The sequence below is a fragment of the Hylobates moloch genome, unplaced genomic scaffold (assembly GCF_009828535.3).
Source record: "Hylobates moloch isolate HMO894 unplaced genomic scaffold, HMol_V3 SCAFFOLD_28, whole genome shotgun sequence".
Classification (NCBI taxonomy): Eukaryota; Metazoa; Chordata; class Mammalia; order Primates; family Hylobatidae; genus Hylobates; species Hylobates moloch.
Genome location: NW_026652303.1, coordinates 2845715 through 2868515, shown reverse-complemented (window position 1 = coordinate 2868515; position 22801 = coordinate 2845715). Strand labels below are relative to the sequence as shown.

Here is a 22801-nt window from a genome sequence, read left to right as displayed (position 1 = left end):
GACCGAAAAAGCTTTCTTGTTTATGTTTTATTATGTTTCGTTTTCCACATTAGAAATGAAAACTGAGAACCTGTTAAGATATCTATTTATTTAATACTAAAAAAGAACAAGCCCACATATTTCTAGAAAAATAATTTTACTACTTTTTCTACTAAATTTTTTTGTTTGTTTTGGAACTGTTTTACATTTTTACAGATCTTGTTACTGCCTGACTTACTAGAAGACAGCTGAATTCTCATATCTGCTTCAACTTTCCATCTGTTGTGATATCACACGTCATGTAGCCTCTGGAAAAGTTCACTGTACTCTCATGAGATAATGAAAGTTTAAAAATTTAATAATGTCTCAGTATTTTTATGAGGTCCAACCTTGTGGACCTCCTAAAGGGGTCTCGTCTCAGGAACCCCAGGGGTCGTTAGACCGCACTTGGAGAACTGCTATCCCGATCATTTCCCAAATTTGTACATTGGCTCAGTGCATGAAAAAGACCCACCCAAAGCCTACTATCACAAAATTTTGTAATTATGTCAACTAAGAGAAAACTCTAAAAGCTTTCAGAATGGACTAGGGATCATCAGAATGATACTGGAATCTCAATAGCAGCATTGGAATCTATTAATCAACAGGTAGACAAATAGCTCCCTGAGTACTCAGAGAAAATTACTTCCAACCAAGACTTTTATATCTACTGACATCATTAGCCAAGTGTGAAGGGAGAACATTTTTGAAGCAGGAAAAGTCTCAGAAAGCATACCTTCTGTTACTCTTACTCAGAAAGCTATTGCTCGATTTTGTAATCTCCCAAAGGAAGGAATACATTGGAAATGGCAATACAGAAGACCAGCAAAGGCTATCATTAGGATGGTGTTGAAGAAACAGCCAGCAGGCCTGGAAAGCAGTCTGTCCAGGTTGGAGTAGAGGTCACCAAGAAAGAAATGCAAACCATGGAATATCTGATATTTGAACACAGTGAGATAAGATTTACACTTCTGGCATACAATTTGCTAATAAATTAATAGTGTTTATCTTGAAAAAAAGAAAAAAAAAAGAGAAACAATTTTAACTCCAGGGAAAACATGATTCTCTAAGACAGGAAATGAAATCATGGTATACTCTAAGGCTAACAGGGCATAATACTTACATAGTCTTAAAGATGTAAATTCTGACATTTAATTGAATCAAATTACATAACAGAACTAGTTGAGAAGGCTGGGCATGGTGGCTCACACTACCCAGAACTTCAGGAAGATCACTTGAGCCCAGGAGGACCTGCCTGATTGACAGAGTGAAACCCTGTCTCTAAAATTAAAAAAAAAAAAAAAAAAAAGAGAGAGACATCTTAGAACTAGTTGAGAAGACAGAAGGGTAAGTTTGGGGAAACTGAGAAGTAAATAATACCTAAAGCTGAAAAATAATGAAAACACATTATCAGCATGCTTAGAAACATGGACCTTCTTAGAGCAGAAACCGCCTAAAGAATCAAAAATGCTTCTGGGCACTGCCCATTGAGAATGAGAATCAGAAAACTAGAAACTGCTTGTTTTTATCATAATTCCTGTAGAACTACCTCACTTTTTATTAAATATATAGCATATGGCTCATTAAAATAAACACAGCATAGTAAAGTGTATATTAATATAACTTATGTGGAGTGCAATTTAGAAATGTGTTAACATTTACACTGAGAATGTTCTTTGACCCATGAATTCCATATATAGAATTTTATCCAATAGTGTGAGATTCATTGAATTAATTATGGTACAGTCACACAATGAAGTATTATGCTGTTACTTAAAATAATGATACTCCCAGTAAAAAAATAACGTGGAATTACATTTGAGGAAAGATATTTCCCTCCCCAGCATATCTCTCCTTTAAAGCACTATCTCTATTATAATTTTGTATTCGTTAGTGTGATTTTTCATTGAATGCTTGACTCTTCCAATGGATTGGAAGCTCCATAAGACCAGAGCCTTGGGGTCCCCAACCCCCAGGTCACAGACCAATACCAGTCTGTGACCTGTTAGGAATTGGTCTGCAGAACAGGAGGTGACAGCAAGCGAAGCTGAGCTCCACCTCCTGTCAGATCAGTGGCAGCATCAGATTCTCATAGGAGCACACACCCTATTGTGAACTGTGCATGTGCAGGATCTAGGTTATGAGAATCTAATGGTAAGTGTAATGCGCTTGAATCATCCCAAAACCATCCCCACAATCCAGTCTGTGGAAAAGTTGTCTTCCAAGAAACCGATCCCTGGTGCCAAAAAGGTTGGGGACCTCCGAGAGCCCACATCTCACTTTGCTCACTGATGTGGTCCTAATCCTTTACACTGTACCTGGTACCTAGGCAGCTATTTGATGTCTGAATGAGCATGGGTGAGCATTCAAGCAGATGATGACAAACGTCTGCAAAACTTAAAGATAGGCAGGGCTTAGCTCTGGTGGGAGAGTTACGGGTTCAACCTGGATTTAATCCCCTGCGCCACCATGACCTTGGGCAAGTCCCTTACCTAAGCCTTGGATACAATGACAGCAGGTCCTCAGTTATCCAATTATATGATTCCTTGTAAATGCCATGGAAATGTTTAAACTTTTAAATTATACAAAATGTACCCACCCAGAAGACTACAATCTAATACTTCCTGGCTGTTATTTTTTTATTAGTGAACTTCTGCAAGATTTGGAAAACTGTGAAAATGATCCTGTGGCCATAGCAGAGTGTTTTGTGTCCAAGGTAAGTGGGGTTCATCCTTCTGGGCCAACTGAGACAGATACAGAGTACAGAATTTTTCATTTTAAAGTTAAAATGACTGGTTTGTTTCATATCAGATAGAGTTAGTCACTGATCTTTCTCTGGTTTGTTTGAGTAGCAAAAATGTATTGTTCCAGGAGCCAGGGAGATGCTAATCTACTAGTTCTTCTAGAACTTGTACAGTAACTAAATAATGTTACTCTTTGCTGGGAAAAACTTAAAGCTTGGGAGGGGAGAGTCCGGAGTAGAAGAATGTTAGAAAAATAGGCCGAGCATGGTGGTTCACATCTGTAATCCCAGCACTTTGGGAAGGCGAGGCGAACGGATCACCTGAGGTCAGGAGTTTGAGACCAGCCTGGCCAACATGGTGAAACCCCGTCTCTACTAAAAACACAAAAATTAGCCAGGCGTGGTGGCATGCCTGTAATCCCAGCTACTTGGGAGGCTGAGGCAGGAGAATCACTTGAGCCCTGGAGGCGGAGGTTGCAGTGGGAGCCGAGATAACGCCATTGCACTCCAGCCTGGGCGACAAGAGCGAGACTCTGTCTCAAAAAAAAAAAGAAGATGAATGTTAGAAAAATATAAAATACCACTAAACTGGTTTAGTTTAGTGAAAGTGAAAGTTTAGTTTTAGTGAAAGTCCAAGAGAATCTAAGTATTTTACGTATATGTGGCACTAGCCTAGTCTCTATAATTATCTTTAATATAGATAATTATCTCTTGAGGGATAGAGAGGAGCAGAATTAATCTCCCACATTTTAAAAATGTACTTTTCCACTGTTTTCTTAAGCTGCATCAATGGTTTCGAAAAATACAAGGAAAGGATTTGACTTTCAAAGCTTAAATGACAGTGAGCTCGTGCTCTGAACTGGGATAGGAGATGGAATTCTGAAACCTACCCGACGAGCCTTTCCTACATTACTTTCTCAGCATGCTGTCTAGTATATAGAGATTCCTGTCTTGTTTAAATTCTCTTAAACATTCAACCACTTTTGTTTGGAAAGCCTTTAGCAGAAATTGTTTTGCAGCAAACTTTCATATGGTTTCTGCAGTTGTAGTTTGAAATGCACAAAGGTTTAATAAAAGTTCATGATGGCGCTTTGAGACCCACTGGGAATTAGCACACCCGGAGTCCGGTGTGAACTGGGAGATGTCGTTCCAGTCTGACCTGGCTCCAGACTGTTCCACAGGGTCATTTCTGATGGTGGCAGATGCATCCGGATGGCTTCCAAACACAACACCCTGGGTTTTATTGGAGCAAAGTTCCTTAAAGGCACAATCCATGGGCTCATATATAAAACTCTCCTGACTTTGTGTGTGTGTGTTCACATGTAAAGTGTGCACACACGTTTACCCATGTGTAAGCTTACACATACAATCCTTTTCACAAGTTGCCTGTGTCAAAATTGGGCAGGGATTTGAAAAAAAGAGAAACGAAAGAAGGCGAAATGGCTAAAAAGATATGCTGGGAATATCAAAGGAGATATGTTAGAATAACCACAGCACATAAACAACGTAGAAGCTTTCGGAAACGTTTGGGCTTTTACTGGTAACTGTAATCACAAGTTGATTAAAGATGTTCCAGCGTATGCTTAGCTCTCGCTTAATTATTCACATAAAAGTTTGTTTATGTGCCATGTTGCCAACTCCCAAATCTTCCTTTTCATTGTAATATTGCCAAGTTTAATTAGAAGACTGACTTGAGCTCTCTGCACTTTTGCATGGAAACGGGGAATCCTGAGGGAGTGCTGGGCTCAGGCGCTGCCTGCCTTTCACTCAGCAGCCTGACATTTAGAAGATTTACGTCTTCTGAAACACAACCAACTGTTCAACTCCAGGGAGGAATGGAAAATTGCTTTAATTGGGAGACCATTAATGAAAGAGGTGAAGCTGACAGTTGACTTCTGCTTGTATCTGAACCACTGGGGCCTGCACAGAGATTCATCTTTGACCTTGCTTACTGTCGTGGTATGTGTAGGTTACAGAAGTCGTTATCGACAAATGGAGAACATGGTTGCTTTTTACCTGATGCTTATAGAAGAATAAACCTACAGTTCTCTTGAAGGACAGAAATTAAAGTTTCCTACTGGGCAGGCCAAACCTTCTCCCAGTAAACATTTGTCTGTTTTAGGTCTCTGGAAACACCTAGAATGGCTCACTTTGCTGCCTTTACCTCCACCTTCACATCCACCCCTCATCTTGGCTGGCAGCAAGGCTGACCCAGGGCAACGTTTAGGAGGGAGACAAAGTCTGTCTTTAGCGCCTCAACCTTGCCTTAGCTGCCTACTCTCCCTGGTTTTGTGGCTCTCCCTCTCTGTTGATGCCTTCTTCCTTTTAGAGCCTAGGGAGTGAGTGTGTGCACACACACACACATGCATACACACACACACACACACACACACACACACACACACGCCGACACTCAAGCATGCACACATGTACCACCCACTTACTGAAATTATCCTCAAGGAAGTGTGGATATTGGATAGTCATATGATTAGAGTGAATTTAAGTCAAAGTTACCTTACCCATATGCTGTTTACATATTAAGTCTTTCTTGTAGTGTCCAGTGAAAACTTCTCAGGAATCAGAGAGGGAGAGGAGGACCCTGGGGCAGAAGAAACCCTAAAATCATGCATATTGCTTTACTGTGGCTACCTATTCAATAAATATTTGAGAGACCCAGGTGCTTGATTGGTCAGCACTGATTATATCATATTTTGGCTCTTTCATAATTAAATGTCTCATTTCTATGTCATCTCTAATTACAATCTGAAAGATTTGAAGAACTAGAAGGAAATATCTTTTCTTATAAATTACATATATTTGTACAACACATTCCCCTAAATCCTTCTAAGCGGATTTGGGGTGGCATATTTAATAACTAATGGTATCTAACTAGGAGCTGTTGATTTTTATGTGAAACCATCATTTGTAAGGTCCACAGAGCTGCACAAACCTAAGGGCAAACTTGCATTTAATTCCAATTAAAGATATACAGCTGATTGAAATCAAAACCCTCCAATTTAAAATAGGAATAGAGCCATGATGTCACAAAATGCACAGAAATTCAATCGTGCAGAAGTCATGAGGTCTTATGATAGCTGGGTAGGAGTAGGTCACTATATTATGCAATGTCAACCCAATTTCATTGAAACCATTGTTTTCTAATTTGTATTTCAAATGATCCTACAGGTCCCAAATTGTAAGGAAAGTCAACTTGATATTGTTCTATTCCAGGTTGAGTATAGCAAGAGGCAGGAAAGAAAAAGCAAGAAACTCAGAAAGCATGAGCCAGTCAGAGAAAAGTCCCCATTTGGCACATTAACTTGCCCACAGACCTTGGGCAAGTCTGGCATTCTCATCCATGGAGCCAGGGCTGGCTTCAAGAACCAATAAGTGAACTCAAGTGCACAAAGGGGCCCAGGTGGAGTCTGTAGCAGTCGAGGTGTTTGCCTGGTCTCCTGGGGATGGTCATTGCCATGTGAAACTGCAGGCCCAGGGCTGGTGAGTCTTATACTTCTTCAGGAGAAGCTAGAAATTGAAATATTTTTTTTGTCTTCTTGAGACGGGGTTTCGCTCTTGTCGCCCAGGCTGGAGTGCAGTGGTGCAATCTTGGCTCACCACAACTTCCGCCTCCCAGGTTCAAGCAGTTCTCCTGCCTCAGCCCCCCCCGAGTAGCTGGGATTACAGGCATGTGCCACCACACCCGGCTAATTTTTTTTTTTTTTTTTTTTTTTTTTAGTAGAGATGGGGTTTCTCCATGTTGGTCAGGCTGGTCTTGAACTCCTGACCTCAGGTGATCCACCTGCCTTGGCCTCCAAAAGTGCTGGAATCACAGGTGTGAGCCACCGTGCCTGGCCAAAATCAAAATATTTGTATCTTTCAACTTTTAAAAGTTGACAACTAATTTAGACTTTTTTAAATACCGTGCTTGAAAATTTGGTACAATGCTTGAAATGTTGGCAAGGCCATGGGGAAACAGACACTCATAACTGTAGGAAAAGAAAATGGCACAGCCCCTATGGAGAGGAATTGGGCTGTGTGTCCAGCATCTGAATTCACCCTTTCACCCACCAGTCCTACATCGAGAGATCTATTCCAAGGATACACTTAACAGAAATTCATGTAAGCATAATACTGTTCTTTGCAGTAACGTTTGTTACTGCAAAAGACTAGAAACAGCCAAATGTCCCTAAACAAGAAGCTGTTTGAATCAACCGTAGTATATCCACATAATGAAGTACTGTGAAGCAGTAACAGTAAAGAATATCTCTGCTGGGCATGGTGGCTCATGCGTGTAATCCGAGCACTTTGGGAGGCCGAAGCGGGCAGATTACCTGAGATCAGGAGTTCAAGATCAGCTTGGCCAACGTGATGAAACCCCATCTCTACTAAAAATACAAAAAAATTGCCAGGCATGGTGACAGGCATCTGTATTCCCAGCTACTTGGGAGGCTGAGGCAGAAGAATCACTTGAACCCAGGAGGTGGAGGTTGCAGTGAGCTGAGATCGTGCCATTGCACTCCAAGGCTGGGCGACAGAGTGAGACTCCGTCTCAAAAAACAAAAGAAAAAAGAATATCTTTATATACTCCTCTGGGGAGGGAGTGGATAGAAGTGTGTGTACAGCACTGTGGTTCCCAAAGTGTGGTCCTGGACCTGCAGCATCAGCGTCACTTGGGAACTCATTAGAAATGCAGATTCCTAGGCCCTACTCTAAGACCTACTACATCAGAAACCCAGCAATCTATGTTTTAACAGGCCCTCCAGGTAATTCTGATACTCAAGTTTGAGGATCACTGGTATAACATGATTTGTTTGTCTAGGAGAGGAAAACCTGTAAGATTAAAAATTGATTACCAATAGAGGAATGGAGGGAACAGACTAGAAGGGAAAAGAATAGAGGTTTGGCTTCTTTGGAGGCCAGGAATGGTGGCTCACACCTGTAATCTCAGCACTTTGGGAGGCCGAGGTGGGTGGATCATTTGAGGCCCAGAGCTTGAGACCAGCCTGGCAAACATGGCAAAACCCCATCTCTACTAAAAAATAAAAACAAAAAAATTAGCTGGGCCATAGTGGAACATGCCTGTAATCCCAGCTACTCAGGAAGCTGAGGCAGGAGAATCATTTGAACCTGGGAAGCAGAGGTTGCAGTGAGCCAAGATGGTGCCACTGTATTCCAGCCTGGGTGACAGAGCGAGAATCTGCCTCAAAAAAGAAAAAAAAAAGAGGTTAGGCTTCTTTGAATATGAATTTCTTTGCAGAACTGACTTTGAAGCCATGTAAATATTTTACATAATTATAGAACAAAACTAATGTTCCAAAAAGCAGTCACCAAAAATTGAAAGCAAAATTAAACTGTATCCAGTTGGTGGCATAACCATGCAATAGGAATTTCAGTTGATTTGAAAATATGCTTTAGATGAAACACAGCAAATACATCTGTAACTATTTAATAATGATACTATTTATGGTGGTGTTGCTATTGTTATTCTGAAATTATTGAGTGTGTTGCAAGATGAAGCAAAGAAGTATTTATGTTAGCATCATTGAGAAATGGAATTGGTAGAAGAAAGAAAACATAGACAAAAGAATGAGTGTAGCTAATCAAAAGTGCTGTAGTCCTGTATCTGAATTATTAATGTAAGTGTTAGTATGAACTAAGGTTGTATTTTATCCTTTAAAAAAAACACCACTTCCTATCCTGGCCAACATGGAGAAACCTCGTCTCTACTAAAAATACAAATATTAGCCGGGCGTAGTGATGCATGCCTGTAGTCCCAGCTACTTGGGAGGCTGAGGCAGGAGAATTGCTTGAACCCAGGAGGTAGAGGTTTCGTTGAGCTGAGATCGTGCCACTGCACTCCAGCCTGGCCGACAGAGCAAGACTCAGTCTCAAAAAAAAAAAACCACCACTTCCTGGTTGGGTGCGGTGGTGCACACCTGTAATCCCAACACTTTGGGAGGCCAAGGCAGGCGATCACCTGAAGTCAGGAGTTCGAGACCAGCCTGGCCAACATGCATAAACCCCATCTCTACTAAAGATAGAAAAATTTAGCTGGGCGTGGTGGTGAGTGCCTGTAGTCCCAGCTACTCAGGAGGCTGAGGCAGGAGAGTCGCTTGAACCCAAGAGGCAAAGGCTGCAGTGAACCGAGATTGCACCACTGCACTCCAGCCTGGGTGGCAGAGCAAGACTCCATCTCAAAACAACAACAACAACAAACCACACCACTTCCTAACTCTGTCCACTGAAAAGTCCCAGAAATGATGATTACACTACAGCAAGAGTATCCCTGATACCCAGATTGTGGTCTGCAAACACTGTTTCCTGCCAGAAGGAATAGGGGCTCCATGAAGAATGAGTGTGGGGCAGGAAATATACAAGATAGTCTTGGGACATCTTGTCACACCAGGAAACAAGCTACAAAAGACCATAGGCCAGGTCATGAATGCTCAAGAAGGGGCTCCTACTAGCCAAAAATGGGATAATTGGAGCATCAGTGAAGATAATTAATTGAAAACAATGGAAACTCATTAAATAGGCTCATATTAATGAATTTGCAGTGATATTAAAACACCAAATTGATCACCTTTGCATGACGCTGGAGAACCAATACGTTATTTTGAAAATTAAAGGGAAGAATTGGCTGGGTGTGGTAGCTTATCCATGTAATCCCCTACACTTTCGGAGGCTGAGGCAGGGGGATCACTTGAGCCCAGAAGTTTGAGACCAGACTGGGCAATATAGCAAGACCCTGTCTCCATAAAAAGTTTTAAACTTAGCCAGAGGTTGTGGCACGCCTGTGGTCCCAGCTACTCTGGAGGCTGAGGTGAGAGGATCACTCGAGGCTAGGAGGTTGAGGCTGAAATGAACCGTGACCACCACTGTACTCCAGAATGGGTGGCAGAGCAAGACCCTGTCTTGAAATAAAAAGGAAAGAATTAAATATTTATTCTGCCTTTCCCATACAAATCATAAACTGCAGAGTAACCAAGAGTTCATAAAAAGAGGTTCTTTTTTTGGAAAGATTCTAGCTAATAAGGAATAAAGTATTAGAAATACCACCATTTTCCAACCCCTAATAAATTAATAGATCTAGCCAATAAGTACCAATGGTTGTTAGCATCACAGAAGAGAGACAGCCAGACTTTACGTCCATTGGACCTCTCGATTCCATTAGACTTCCATTGTACTTCCATTAGAGAAGCACAAAATAGCCACTAGTGTATTGTGCCAAATTACGGAACCTAAATCTGAGCAAGTCTCTACTAAATCAGTATGAGTATAATGGACAGGGCATATTAAATGAAACCAGGCCAGGCGTAGTGCCTCATGCCTGCAATCCCAGCACTTTGGGATGCCAAGGTGGGTGGATCACTTGAGGTCAGGAGTTCAAGACCAGCCTGTCCAACATGGTGAAACCCTACCTCTACTAAAAATGCAAAAATTAGCCAGGCGTGGTGATGCATGCCTGTAATCCCTGCTACTTGAGAGGCTAAGGCAGGAGAATCACTTGAACCTGGGAGGCAGAGACCGCAGTGAACCAAGATTGTGCCACTGCACTCCAGCCTGGGCAACAGAGCGAGAATCCATCTCAAAAAAATAAAAGGAGACTCTAGAGATGGCATTGGTAACAGTGGAACTGGGCTGTGCAGCACAACGGTGTGGTTTCTTCAACTCACTTGCAAAAGGAAGAAAAATAAGGGAGAACTTAGAGATGAAAAGAGACTACTAAAGAGATATCAACCATTTGCTCTGTGTAATTTTTATTTGCAAATCAAACAGGCAAAAGATTTTAAAAAGAAAAAAGGAAATATGAATAGTGACTGGTGAAACTTCATGATGTTATCGAATTATTTAAGTGTAGCAATGGTATTATGTTTAATGTCCTTGTTTTAGTCCAGGCACGGTGGCTCATGCCTATAATCCCAACACTTTGGGAGGCCAAGGCGGGTGGATCACTTGAGGCCAGGAGTTTGAGACCAGCCTGGCCAACATGGCGAAACCCTATCTCTACTAAAAATACAAAAAATTAGCTGGGTGTGATAGCATACACCTGTAGTCCCAGCTACTCAGGAGGCTGAGGCGGGAGAATTGCTTGAACCCAGGAGGCGGAGGTTGCAGCGAGCTGAGGTTGCACCACTGCACTCCAGCCTGGGCAACAGAGTGAGACTCCGTCTCAAAAAAATAAAATAAAGTCTTTATTTTAGAGATACATCTTAAAATATTTACAAGCAAATTGATGTCTAGAATTTAATTCAGAATGATGGGGAAGCAGGGGAGTGGGAGGGGCAGAGACGAGGAGTTAATGATTATTGAGGTTGGACGATGGAAACTTGGGGATTTATTATACCATCCTCTGTACTTTTATATATGCTTGAAACTTTCCATTAAAAAAAAAAGTTTAACCTAATTCCAGTTGAGGTTAACAGGAAGGATACTAAGTAGAGATTTTAGAATTAAAAAAAATAATAAAGCTACCAGAAAAATAGGCACTTAGAGTCACATGTGAATCCAGCATTAAGTGCTCTAAAAAGTAAAAGAAAGTAAAGGTTAAAAAAAATTGGAGAATGTGAAACACCACCAAAATAATCTGTGGCTCTTTTTCAAAATATAATTTCAAGACCAGGCATAGTGGCTCACGCCTGTAATCCCAGCACTTTGAGAGGCTGAGGCAGATGGATAACTTGAGACCAGGAATTAGAGACAAGCCTGGCCAACATAGCGAAACCCCATCTTTACTAAAAATACAAAAAATTAGCTGGGCACAGTGACGTGTGCCTGTAATCCCAGCTACTCAGGAGGCTGAAGCACAAGAATTGCTTGAACTGGGGAGGCAGAGGGGGAGGCTACAGTGAGCAGAGATTGTGCCACTGCACTCCAGCCTAGGCGACAAAGCGAGACTCCATCTCAAAAAAAAAAAAAAAAAAAAAAGGAAATTTTATTTTAGATTTTGCAAGAGCTAGTAATTCATTGGCCTTAACTTAGTTATTCTGACTGACAGTCTTACCATCAAAAGTTCTGGCCACTTCCCCTCCCTGGCTACATACCTCTTTTCTTTGGCAGTCTAGGAAAAAATTGTGAAAGACATTGAAATCCACCAAAGCCAGGCATGGTGGCGCATTCCTGTAATCCCAGCTACTCGGGAGGCTGAGGCAGGATAATCACTTGAACCGGGAAAGCAGAGCTTGTGGTGAGCCGAGATCGCGCCATTGCACTCCAGCCTGGCCAACAAGAGCAAAACTCCGCCTCAAAAAAATAAATATATATATATAGAAATGTCAAGGCCCAAATGCTATTTCTTTCTATTGTTTTCAAATGAATGTTTATGTCTGTGCTTTGTTGCCTATAAAAATTTCTTTTGTTTCCTTGCAGAGTGAAGAGTTCCACATTTATACCCAGTATTGCACTAACTATCCAAGGTATGGATCGAGAATGGGCCAAGAGTACTTTTATTCACTTTCACATTGTTTCAAGTCAGCTGGTGCAGTACACATGGTTGTTAGGCATTCTGTGCCTGGCCTTGTGCTGAATACTATGGGAAGAATGCAAAATGTGCTGAGAACAGATTACAGGGGCACCCAGATATGGATCCATCTGGGCTTTGGGGCTCCCTGCAGAGCCAGTATGGGGAAAAATTGTAAAAGTCTATGGAGAAACCAAAAAGATGACTAGGTATCTCCAAAACGAAATTAAGCAAGCTTTTGCATCAGGACGCAAGTCTTGCCTGCTAACCCTTTTCTGTGTGTGTCATGTTTTTAAGAATTTAGGAAACACTGCTAATGAGTTTCTATAATCTAGATGGGGAGAGAACAGATTCTATTTTTTCCAAATAAGTTTTGTGAACTATATAAGTTTAATGGAGTTCAGAGGAAGGACAGATCATCATAAGCCTAGATGAGAAGAGGGCCATCGTCATCTCGCCTGGGTTGTTGGTTCAGTTTTCCTTGCACTGGAAATCAATGGCACAAGGGCAGTGTAGGAAGCATCCTTGGACAATGTATTGACCATTTCAGTAAGGGAGTTGGGCCTAAGATGATGGGCTACAACTGTAGGAATTTCTTCTTTTCTCCAGAAGATATTTATTGGGCACTTACTAATTCCTAAGCCCTGTGCTAAATGCTGTAAATACAAAATACTGAATTTAACTTTTCAAAGCAATCCAGAGACATTGAGAGATTTTTTTTTAAGCAGAGCACCCATCCCAGTGCCTGGCCCCTCCTGAGTTCTTCATAAGTGCTAGTTCACCATCACCCCTGCCCCTTCCCCATTTCATGGATGAAGTAACTGAGGCTCTGATAGGTAAGGTGATTCTCTGAGGGGTGCATAGCTGATGAATGGCCCAGCTTGGATTTGAACCAAGGTTTCTTCTCTGACTTCTAAGACCTCATGCTGCTATGAGTATGTCCTTTGTAAAAGTTTCTGAAACTTTGTGATTCTCCCCCTGCCTTTTTATTTTCCTTTTTTTCCACATGATTAGCAGACTTTGAGTTATGGGGTTTTTTGTTTTGTTTTGTTTTGTTTTGTTTTGTTTTGTTTTGTTTTGTTTTTTTGAGACAGAGTCTCACTCTGCCAGCCAGGCTGGAGTGCAGTGGCGTGATCTCAGCTCACTGCAACCTCTACCTTCTGGTTCAAGTGATTCTCCTACCTCAACCTCCTGAGTAGCTGCAATTACACTGTGCCCCACCAGACTTTGAGTTATCTTAGGGACCAGCCAGGAAGAAGAGAGCTAGGGAGACTTTACACACTCTGTAGCCAGTCTTGGTAGACAGGTCCCTGACGGTAAAGTGGATGGTGGGATCCACCTAGAAGAGAAGGCAGCACGCTGAGCCGAGTGTTACTTCTGTAAGGAAGAACAAATAAGTCCCCTGCTCCCCACTGTCAGGAGTAACCCCAGAAAGCCAGTGTGGATTAAAAGACCCAGGATGTTGCTGCATGTGGTGGCGTGCACCTGTAGTCCTAGAGCTACTCACGAGGCTGAGGCAGGAGGATAGCTTGAGCCCAGGAGTTTGAGGCTACATTGAGCTACTATCGCACCACTGCACTCCACTCCAGCCCAGGCAACAGAGCAAGATCCTGTCTCTTAAAGACCCAAGAAGCAGCTGGGTGCAGTGACTTATGCCTGTAATCCTAGCACTTTGGGAGGCCAAGGCGGGCAGATCACCTGAGGTCAGGAGTTCGAGACCAACCTGGGCAACATGGCAAAACCCTGTCTCTACTAAAAATATAAAAATTAGCCGGATGCGGTGGCACATCTCTGTAATCCCAGCTACTTGGGATGCTGAGGCAGGAGAATCGCTTGAACCTAGGAGGCGGAGGTTGCAGTGAACTGAGATTGCACCACTGCACTCCAGCCTTGGCAACAGAGCAAGACTCTGTCGCAAAAAAAAAAAAAAAATACCCAAGAAGCCAGAAGTTCAGAGATTCAACTTACTCATGGCAAATACTTTTCCTTGGAGGACCCCTGCTTTCCCCAGTTTCCCCTAAAAAAAAACAACAAAATGAATAGACCCACATGCATATTAGAACATTTATTACACATCCTTATCTGTAGACCCACCCATAGTTAATTTACATGGTTTCACTTAAGCAATTTTCTCTCTTAAAGTATTTGTTTCCATCTTAATGCTGAAAACATCAGGCGATTGCAGGATGCCCCAGCTAAATCCCATGGTTCTAAACCAAAAGCCAGCTTGCCTCACGCACTAATTCAGAGAAATCACAGAATCAGCCCTCATCTTCTGTACAAAACTTCTTCCTTAGGGAAGGAAAAAACATTCAGATTCTGAAGAATCAACAAAGTTCCGGACCCAATTATGAGAATCTAAAATGATACAGAAGCTTGTTTGGGGAATTATGTTTCTATAAATTTCATTATAAACATACCATTTAAAGAAATAATTCTTAAACTTCCAAAATTGCAAATTCAGAAGATTTTGTGATTTATTAAGAAGAGTACAAAATAAAAACGGCTTCTTTATATGCTAGGCTGCCTTCAGAGCCAGGGCAGAGGCAAAATCATTTGTGCAAGGACATTTTTAAGAGCTTGTCATTCATGGAGCACCATCCCAAGCCTGGTGTATATTGGCAGGAAATAGCAAACAATACCCTTGCCTTCAAGCAGTTTCTATTCTTTTGAAGGTCAGATGCAACTAAATGCAATGGTGGAAGAGCATGTTCTGGAAGATCAAATAAATATAAATTAACACAGGACAAACTCAGTAATATGTAATAAAAGCTCAAGGTTAAGGATAATTTTCTGGAGAAAGTTGTCTTTTTTTAGAGTTAGAGTCTTGCTCTGTTGCCCAGGTTGAGGTGCAGTGGCATGATCTCAGCTCACTGCAACCTCTGCCTCCTGGGTTCAAGCAATTCTCTTGCCTCAGCCTCCCAAGTAGCTGGGATTACAGGCACATGCCACCACACCCATCTAATTTTTGTATTTTTAGGAGAGAGGGGGTTTCACCATGTTGGCCAGGCTGGTCTCAAACTCCTGACCTCAAGTGATCCACCCGCCTCGGCCTTCCAAAGTGCTGGGATTGCAGGCATGAGCCACCATGCCTGGTGAGAAAGTTGTCTTTTAAAAAAAAAATTGAGTGTGACTTTGAAGAAAAGTGTTAGCAGAGAGGTACTCAAAAGTTGTTCTCAGTGAAGAAGACATGTCCATTTCTTGCCCAATTGTGTGGTTTTCATATTCATAGAGAAATATTTTATCTTGTCCACTTGTATCCAATCAGTTTACTCTCTGAGACCCGAAGTTCCCTTCTCCCACTTAACAAGCCAAAAATGCCAGGTATTTCAGCCCATCTGACAAATTTTCCTTCCCCCTTTGGATCTCCGCTGGTGATATTAAATGTCACAGGCATATCTTGACAGTGATTTTGTCACAGGCACACCTCAGTGATTTTGCTGTGAAGAGACACAAGGTCCCACAATCTGTTCCCCAGGGAGGGGCGCAAACCCGGCCAGGTCCTTGTCCTCAGATGCCTGCCTGTGCCCAAGACTTCCGGGAAACCGGAACTCAGTGTGCTCCTAATTTGTTGCAGGTTCTTACCTTTGAGCAAGAGCCCAAGCCTTTAGGTGGCCAAAGGGCTACAGAGCAGCCGATTCTGACTCTAAAGAACCTTAGAAATGTTCCTAGGTTACATGATGGAGAGTTTTGAAATCTTGACTCAAGGGGAAAATAAATCAGTGTGAATAGATATTTCTCAAAGTAGATTGGCACAAAAGGGATTCTAATGGTTTAATTATGAAACTTCTATTTAACTTCCTTCCTCACAGCCTCATTTTGTTGTTTGGCTCTGATTTTCTCAATTAATCTTGAAAGTGTTACTGACTTAGGGAGAAAAGGGCTGAAATTATTTCCACCTGCTTCCTTCTACATTTTGAGAACGAAAGATTTTTAATTTACGTGCGTGCGACTGCACAAGCCGTTAGCTTGCTTTGTGATACAAGCATTGTTTCAACCATTGCCTTAAGATGTTTTGGGGCTGTCTGTGCTCATCACCTTGAGGGGATCTGGGTTGGAGAAAGAATTCTAACCCACTTTCGGAACACCCTCATCTGAGGCACACTCCATAGGAGCAAGACTATCTGGCTTTCCCAGAAGCTGTATTACGTGTAAGGATAACAATTTGGAGGTAGAAAGGGAGACCTGTTCAAAGATTCTCACAGGGAAGTTACCCAAGGGAAGAGGTCTCTAAGCAAGGCTACCACATAGGGTCACAGTTTGTGCATCATATAAAAGGGGCCAGCAGAGGAGGTGGCAAATGCTCTGACAGGGGGCTGGATCTTCTAGCAGGAAGGAACGCCTTTTTCTTAGTACAAAAAGTGCCTACTCCTTATAATCTAACCTGTGGAAATGGAATACCAGCCTGCTGTGTGAGCACTGCACAGAGATACCCAGATTGGGCACAGCTAGGGGCTAAAATCCCACTCAGATAACTTTTGCCAAGCCATGGGCCCTGGCACAAGGCTGCGTCTCCTAGAAGGAAGGAACTTGTTCCTTAGAAGCCATGAGCCCAGGCTGCCACTGCCAGTGGGTCCGGTGCCTTTTTCTAATTCACCCTCCCAGAGGGACCCCTTTCTCCAATTTGCCTAAAGGCATGCTGATCTGACCACAGCTCTGGAGCTACCCTACCCGTTTTAGGACATTTACACTTGCAATAGCATTTACAATTTGAATACCCACATAAAGCATTACAATTTAGATAAAAACATGGACTCTTCCTGCAGGTCCGTGGCTGTGCTAACAGAGTGCATGAGGAACAAGATACTGGCCAAATTCTTCAGGGAACGTCAGGAAACTCTGAAACACTCGCTGCCTCTGGGGTCCTATCTCTTGAAACCAGTTCAGCGGATTCTCAAGTATCATCTCCTTCTGCATGTAAGTTTCTGCCTGGCATGAGCACTTTCCAGGGGATGGGAGTTTTGTGTGTATATATTAAGTTTGGTGGAAAATACCAGAAAATGCTATGGACATATGGAAACATTTCCCACACTCATATTTCACAACTGACTAATCTGCTTTGAGGATTTGGAGATATTTATATTCTAGGCCCGTGGCCCCATTGACAACAGCCAAGAGAAGAGATTAATCTTAGCTCTGATTCTGATGGGGCTTAGGAGTGCCTCGCCCTGTGCACTGACAGTTTCAGGCAGGGAGCTATCATGCAAATGAAAAACAGATTTTGTAATGTTTCCATCAGCCCCGATTCAGTAGGCAATTGGAAGGGAAAGCTATTTGTCATAGATTGGCTTTTGCATGGAGAGCAAAGAGAAGGGGCTGAAAAGGGAGAAGACAGATGAGCAGCCTGATAAGTGACCTCCAAGCTGGGCTTAGCGTCACTTCAGATGTCTCCTCTTATATTATTTTCCACTACTTTTACAAAATTCAAGAAGGCTTTAGAAACAAAGATAATCATAGCTCTTAAATTCTTTTTTCTTTTCTTTTTTTTGAGACAGGGTCTGGCTCTGTTGCCCAGGCTAGCATGCAGTGGTGTAATCACAGATCACTGCAACCTCCGCCTCCTGGGCTCAAGCAATCCTTCTACCTCAGCATCCTGAGTAGCTGGGACTCCAGGTGTGCACCACCATGCCCGGCTAACTTTTTTGTATTTTTGGTAGAGATAGAGTTTCACCATGTTGCCCAGCCTGGTCTCAAACTTCTGAGCTCAAGCAATCCTCCAGCCTGAGCCTCCCAAAGTGTTGGGATTACAGACGTGAGCCACCATGCCTGGCCTCAAATTCTTATTTCTTACCCTCCAAAAAAGTTGATGTGAATGGAAAAAAAAAGTATTATCGCAAGTAATTTTCATTCTGTAAGTAGGACTTGCTTACTTTTGTAGCAGGAGAAAGACAGTACAGCAGAGTGGTTAGGAACAGGGCTCTGGGAAAGACTGCCTGGGTCTAAATCTTATAAGTTGCCCACATTCACTGTGGCTCACAGGCACTTGATAAAAATAAGCTATTATTTTTTATTATTTTTATGATACATTAAAATCCCCTTTTTAAAGGAATTTTAATTCGGAGTTCCTCTCCACGTCAACAGGCCTGCAGTTTATAGGTATCTCTTTTTAAGTGATTCCAGGTTTCTAATTTGGATAATTATTCCAGATTTGTTTGGTTCATATATATTTAAAATTTCGAGAACTTTGATTGTCCATCTTTACTAGCAATTTCTTAGCTTTGCCTGTTTGCCTGAGTAACTCATCTTTGGAGAATCTTATGTTCTATGAAGTCACATCAGGGATATTATTTTAATTTTTAAATTGATCCTTATGACCTCTTAGATTTAGTGGGATTTATTTGCTAAATCAGTGTCCAAATAACTCTTAAATAATATTTGTCTCAGGACACGTCTCTGCTGAATTCTGTTAATGTAACATCTAAGACTAGTGTGTCCCAAAAATCTCTAATATGATCTTCTAGACAGTAAGATGGTCTTCAGTCAAAAGTAAAGTTTAAGATCTCAGTTAAGCATATGAGACAAGTCAAGATCCTTACAAAAAGTTAATTAACAGGAAAAACAGCCTTTATCCTACATATTAAGGGCTGGCAATGAAGAAAAAAAAGTGGTTGGATTAATCCAAAACTAACTTCTGGTTGCTTTTGAAGTGTTTTCTGCTTTTATAGTTGATTAGAGGGCTCCCTCTATGTCATTCACATCATTTCTTTCTTTTTTTTTTTTTGAGACGGAATTTCGCTCTGTTGCCAGGTTAGAGTGCAGTGGCACAATCTCAGCTCACTGCAACCTCCGTGTCCCAGGTTCAAGCGATTCTCCTGCCTCAGCTTCCCGAGTAGCTGGGACTACAGGCGTGCACCACCACACCCAGCTAATTTTTTGTATTTTTAGTAGAGACGGGGTTTCACCATGTTGGCCAGGATGGTCTCGATCTCTTGACCTCATGATCCACCCTCCTCAGCCACTCAAAGTGCTGGGATTACAGGAGTGAGCCACCGTGCCTGGCCCATTCACATCATTTCAAAGTTATGTAGCCATCCATGAAAATCCCCACAGAAATATCAGTCTGTTTACTGATGAGCACAGTTGTCTCTCAGGCTAAAAGAAGAAATCATTATGTTTTTAAATTTGCCATTTAGGACCTTGCTGACAGCTGAGTCCAAGCATGGAAAGAAAATGTAAATTCTTTTACAGTTTCTAGCTAGAGAAAAACTTGAGTACTCAGTAAAAGTAAACAAAGATTTACATCGTTACTATAAAATAATGGAACTAATCTTCAAGTTGTACCATAACATTTAACCTCCACCCGTTAGCTGATTATGTATGATAAATGTCACAAGAACGATCTAATTGATTACAATGTTTTCTTACTGTTTTAGGCACTGATATAGGATTACTGTTGTTGTTGTTTTTAAAAAAGGCAATAGTTTCAATTTAATAAGCACTTACTCACCACCCAACTCTCTGCTGGGCACTGAGAAGATAAAAAATCGAAGGAACTGTATACAATAGTCTCTATCCTTAGACTCTTGAGGATCTAGGGACAAGTGTCTTATGTGCTCAAAAGAACTAGAACAAAGATCCTGTCCCTCTCTCATGTTCCTGGGATTGTGGGCCTCCAGTGGTAAGATGATTGCTAATGTAACATACTTCTGACCATCAGAGAATTGAGTGCTGAAACCATGAGATCCTTCTCAACACTCTGAAGGATTTTCTTTAGTCAACTTCATTTGGCCTTTAAAAACCTTGACTACAGGAAAATGTGCTAAAATGTCTACTTGCTATAGAGATAATTTTGTAAAGATAATTTTCGCTATATTTTTGAGTCTGTTAAATATTAAGGTCCTGTATGAAACATTTTGCTTCCTAAATAAATAAGGGAAAAAAATAAGTATGCATTTTATCTTGTGAGGGTGAGAACTATATTACTGAGAACTGTATAACATTGGCCACCAGGAAGCTCAGAACTCTAGAGCTATAAGAGCAATTCCCACATCTGTTATAATAACTATAATATCACTATGAAACTCAATGGGCTACATGCATGTTGTGTTTTATCCTGTTTATTCTGGAATCCTATTCCAATTTTATCTTTCCTATCCCTGTTTTTTTCCCCCTTGTCTTACCATTTTGTTGCAGGTATTTCTGGCCTCAAAATCTTAAATAATGGTGCTAGTGTGTAAATATTGTATTTATATATAAATATATAATTTTTTTTTTTTTTTTTTTTTTTTTTTTTTTGAGGCAGAGTATCACTCTGTCAGCCAGGCTGGAGTGCAGTGGCCTGATCTCAGCTCACTGCAACCTCTGTCTTCCAGGTTCAAGTGATTCTCCTGCCTCAGCCTCCTAAGTAACTGGGACTACAGGCATGCCCCACCACGCCTGGCTAATTTTTGTATTTTTAGGAGAGACAGGGTTTCACCATGTTGGCCAGGCTGGTCTCGAACTCTGGACCTCAGGTGATCCACCCACCTGGCCTCCCAAAGTGCTGGGATTACAGGCATGAGCCACCGCACCCAGCTGATAGTGTGTAAATAAATAAGCAAAAATAAACTATAAGGAAGTAATCATAGCAGTGCCATTTGTTTCACTGTCTATATGAAAATAAAATGAAAAAAAAAAAAACTCGTTCTTTTTTGTTTAAGGAAATAGAAAACCACCTTGATAAGGACACAGAAGGCTATGATGTGGTGCTTGATGCTATAGACACAATGCAGCGAGTCGCCTGGCACATCAATGACATGAAGCGGAAACATGAGCACGCGGTCCGGTTGCAGGTGAGCCCACGAGGTGTCAGTGCCCAGCAGGGTTGCAGGTGTACTGACTTACTGTTTTCCCAATAAAATATTAAGGCTGCTCAAGTACTGCACTATACTCACTGTCTTCAGTGTAGCTCTCCCTGAAAAAAGTTCAGGACATCAGTAATACCGATCATTGTCTAGTATGGCTATTTAAGAGAAAGGGATATTATAACTTTTTTTTTTTTTTGAGATGGAGTTTTGCTCTTGTTGCCCAGGATGGAGTGCAATGGCACAATCTCCACTCACCACAACCTCCGCCTCTGGGGTTCAAGCAGTTATTCTGCCTCAGCCTCCCAAGTAGCTGGGATTACAGGCATGTGCCACCATGCCCGGCTAATTTTGTATTTTTAGTAGAGATGGGGTTTCTCCATGTTGGTCAGGCTGGTCTCGAACTCCCGACCTCAGGTGATCCGCCTGCCTCAGCCTTCCAAAGTGCTGGGATTACAGGCGTGAGCCACCGCGCCCGGCCGACATTATAACTTTTAAGCTAATTGTTTGCTTATAGCCCCTTTGATGGTCTAAGTTAAAATTTTGAGCCTCCTACTTCTATTAATTGCAAATTTAGTAATTCTTGTTGAAAGCAACTTTCCCTAAACTATGTAAAGACTTTTTAAGCCTTTATTCCTCTGCCACGGGTTCCTGCAAAATCATGAGGTGGTGTTTGGGTGGTCATAGGCAGGGGACATAGAGGAAGGGGAGCCAAGGCTGAACCAGCTCCTTTACAGTCACTTGGGACGTGACCCTCCAGCATGTCATTTCAGTTTCCTTTTTTTTTTTTTTAGAGACGAAGTTTCACTCTTGTCACCCAGGCTGGAATGCAGTGGCACAATCTCAGCTCACTGCAACCTTCGGCTCCCGGGTTCAAGCGATCCTCCTGCCTCAGCCTCCTTAGTAGCTGGGATTACAGGAGCATACCACCACGCCCAGCTAATTTTATATTTTTAGTAGAGACAGGGTTTCACCACGTTGACCAGGCTTGTCTTGAACTCCTAACCTCTGGTGATCCACCTGCCTCAGCCTCCCAAAGTGCTGGGATTACAGGTGTGAGCCACCGCACCTGACAGTTTCCTCATTTTTAAAATAAGACAGAGAAGTTTGCTAAAGGCCTATTCAGCACAAACATTTGAGCCCTAAATCTTAAGGAACTTTTGACAGCTGTTGGGCCAGTGATCATGCCCTGGACACCTCAATAGATGCACTATTAAAATCAAAACAAGAGGCTGCATGGGCCCAGAGGCTAGTCCCAGGCTCCTGGCTGTCCCTAGAGTGAGACAGAAAAGCCCAAAGTGACTCCACGCTATACAGAGTGGCCTTGCCTAACTCGGGAAAAAAGATACCTTATTTGGCTCGTAAGTCAGAACAAACTCTGTAGGTTTCAGGTATAGGCAGCCAGAGTGTGGTATGATGCCACTGACTATCAAAACTCAGAGGAAGATGATATTCTAATCTTCCAGGCTGCTTTTGTTTTTTTTGTTTGTTTGTTTTTTGCAACAGCAACAAAAGTTTAATGCTTTATCATTCAAGTGTTTTGCAGACGTAATGTCGGAATCTATTGAATACAGTCCGCCCCCCCATCCACAGTTTCACTTTCTGCAGCTTCATTTGCCCACGGTCAACCAAGGTTAGAAAATTTTTAAATGAGGGCCAGGAGTGATAGCTCATGCCTGTAATTCCTGTATTTTGGGAGGCTAAGGCAGGCGGATCACTTGATGTCAGGAGTTCGAGACCAGCCTGGCCAACATGGTGAAACCCTGTCTCTACTTAAAAATATAAAAAATTACCTGG

General features: G+C 42.0%; 1 protein-coding gene across 2 annotated transcripts in view; it reads left to right on the top strand.

Moving 5' to 3' along the window:
* Window positions 1–22801, top strand: part of LOC116463167 (pleckstrin homology domain-containing family G member 1-like) — a 247814-nt gene that overhangs the window by 188646 nt on the left and 36367 nt on the right. For both annotated transcript variants that reach the window (XM_032146150.2, XM_032146151.2), the window contains 4 exons: window positions 2665–2734; window positions 12131–12177; window positions 16988–17138; window positions 20861–20992. In XM_032146150.2, the coding sequence (XP_032002041.1) occupies window positions 2665–2734; window positions 12131–12177; window positions 16988–17138; window positions 20861–20992 (400 nt within the window). The remainder of the gene's footprint in view (window positions 1–2664; window positions 2735–12130; window positions 12178–16987; window positions 17139–20860; window positions 20993–22801) is intronic.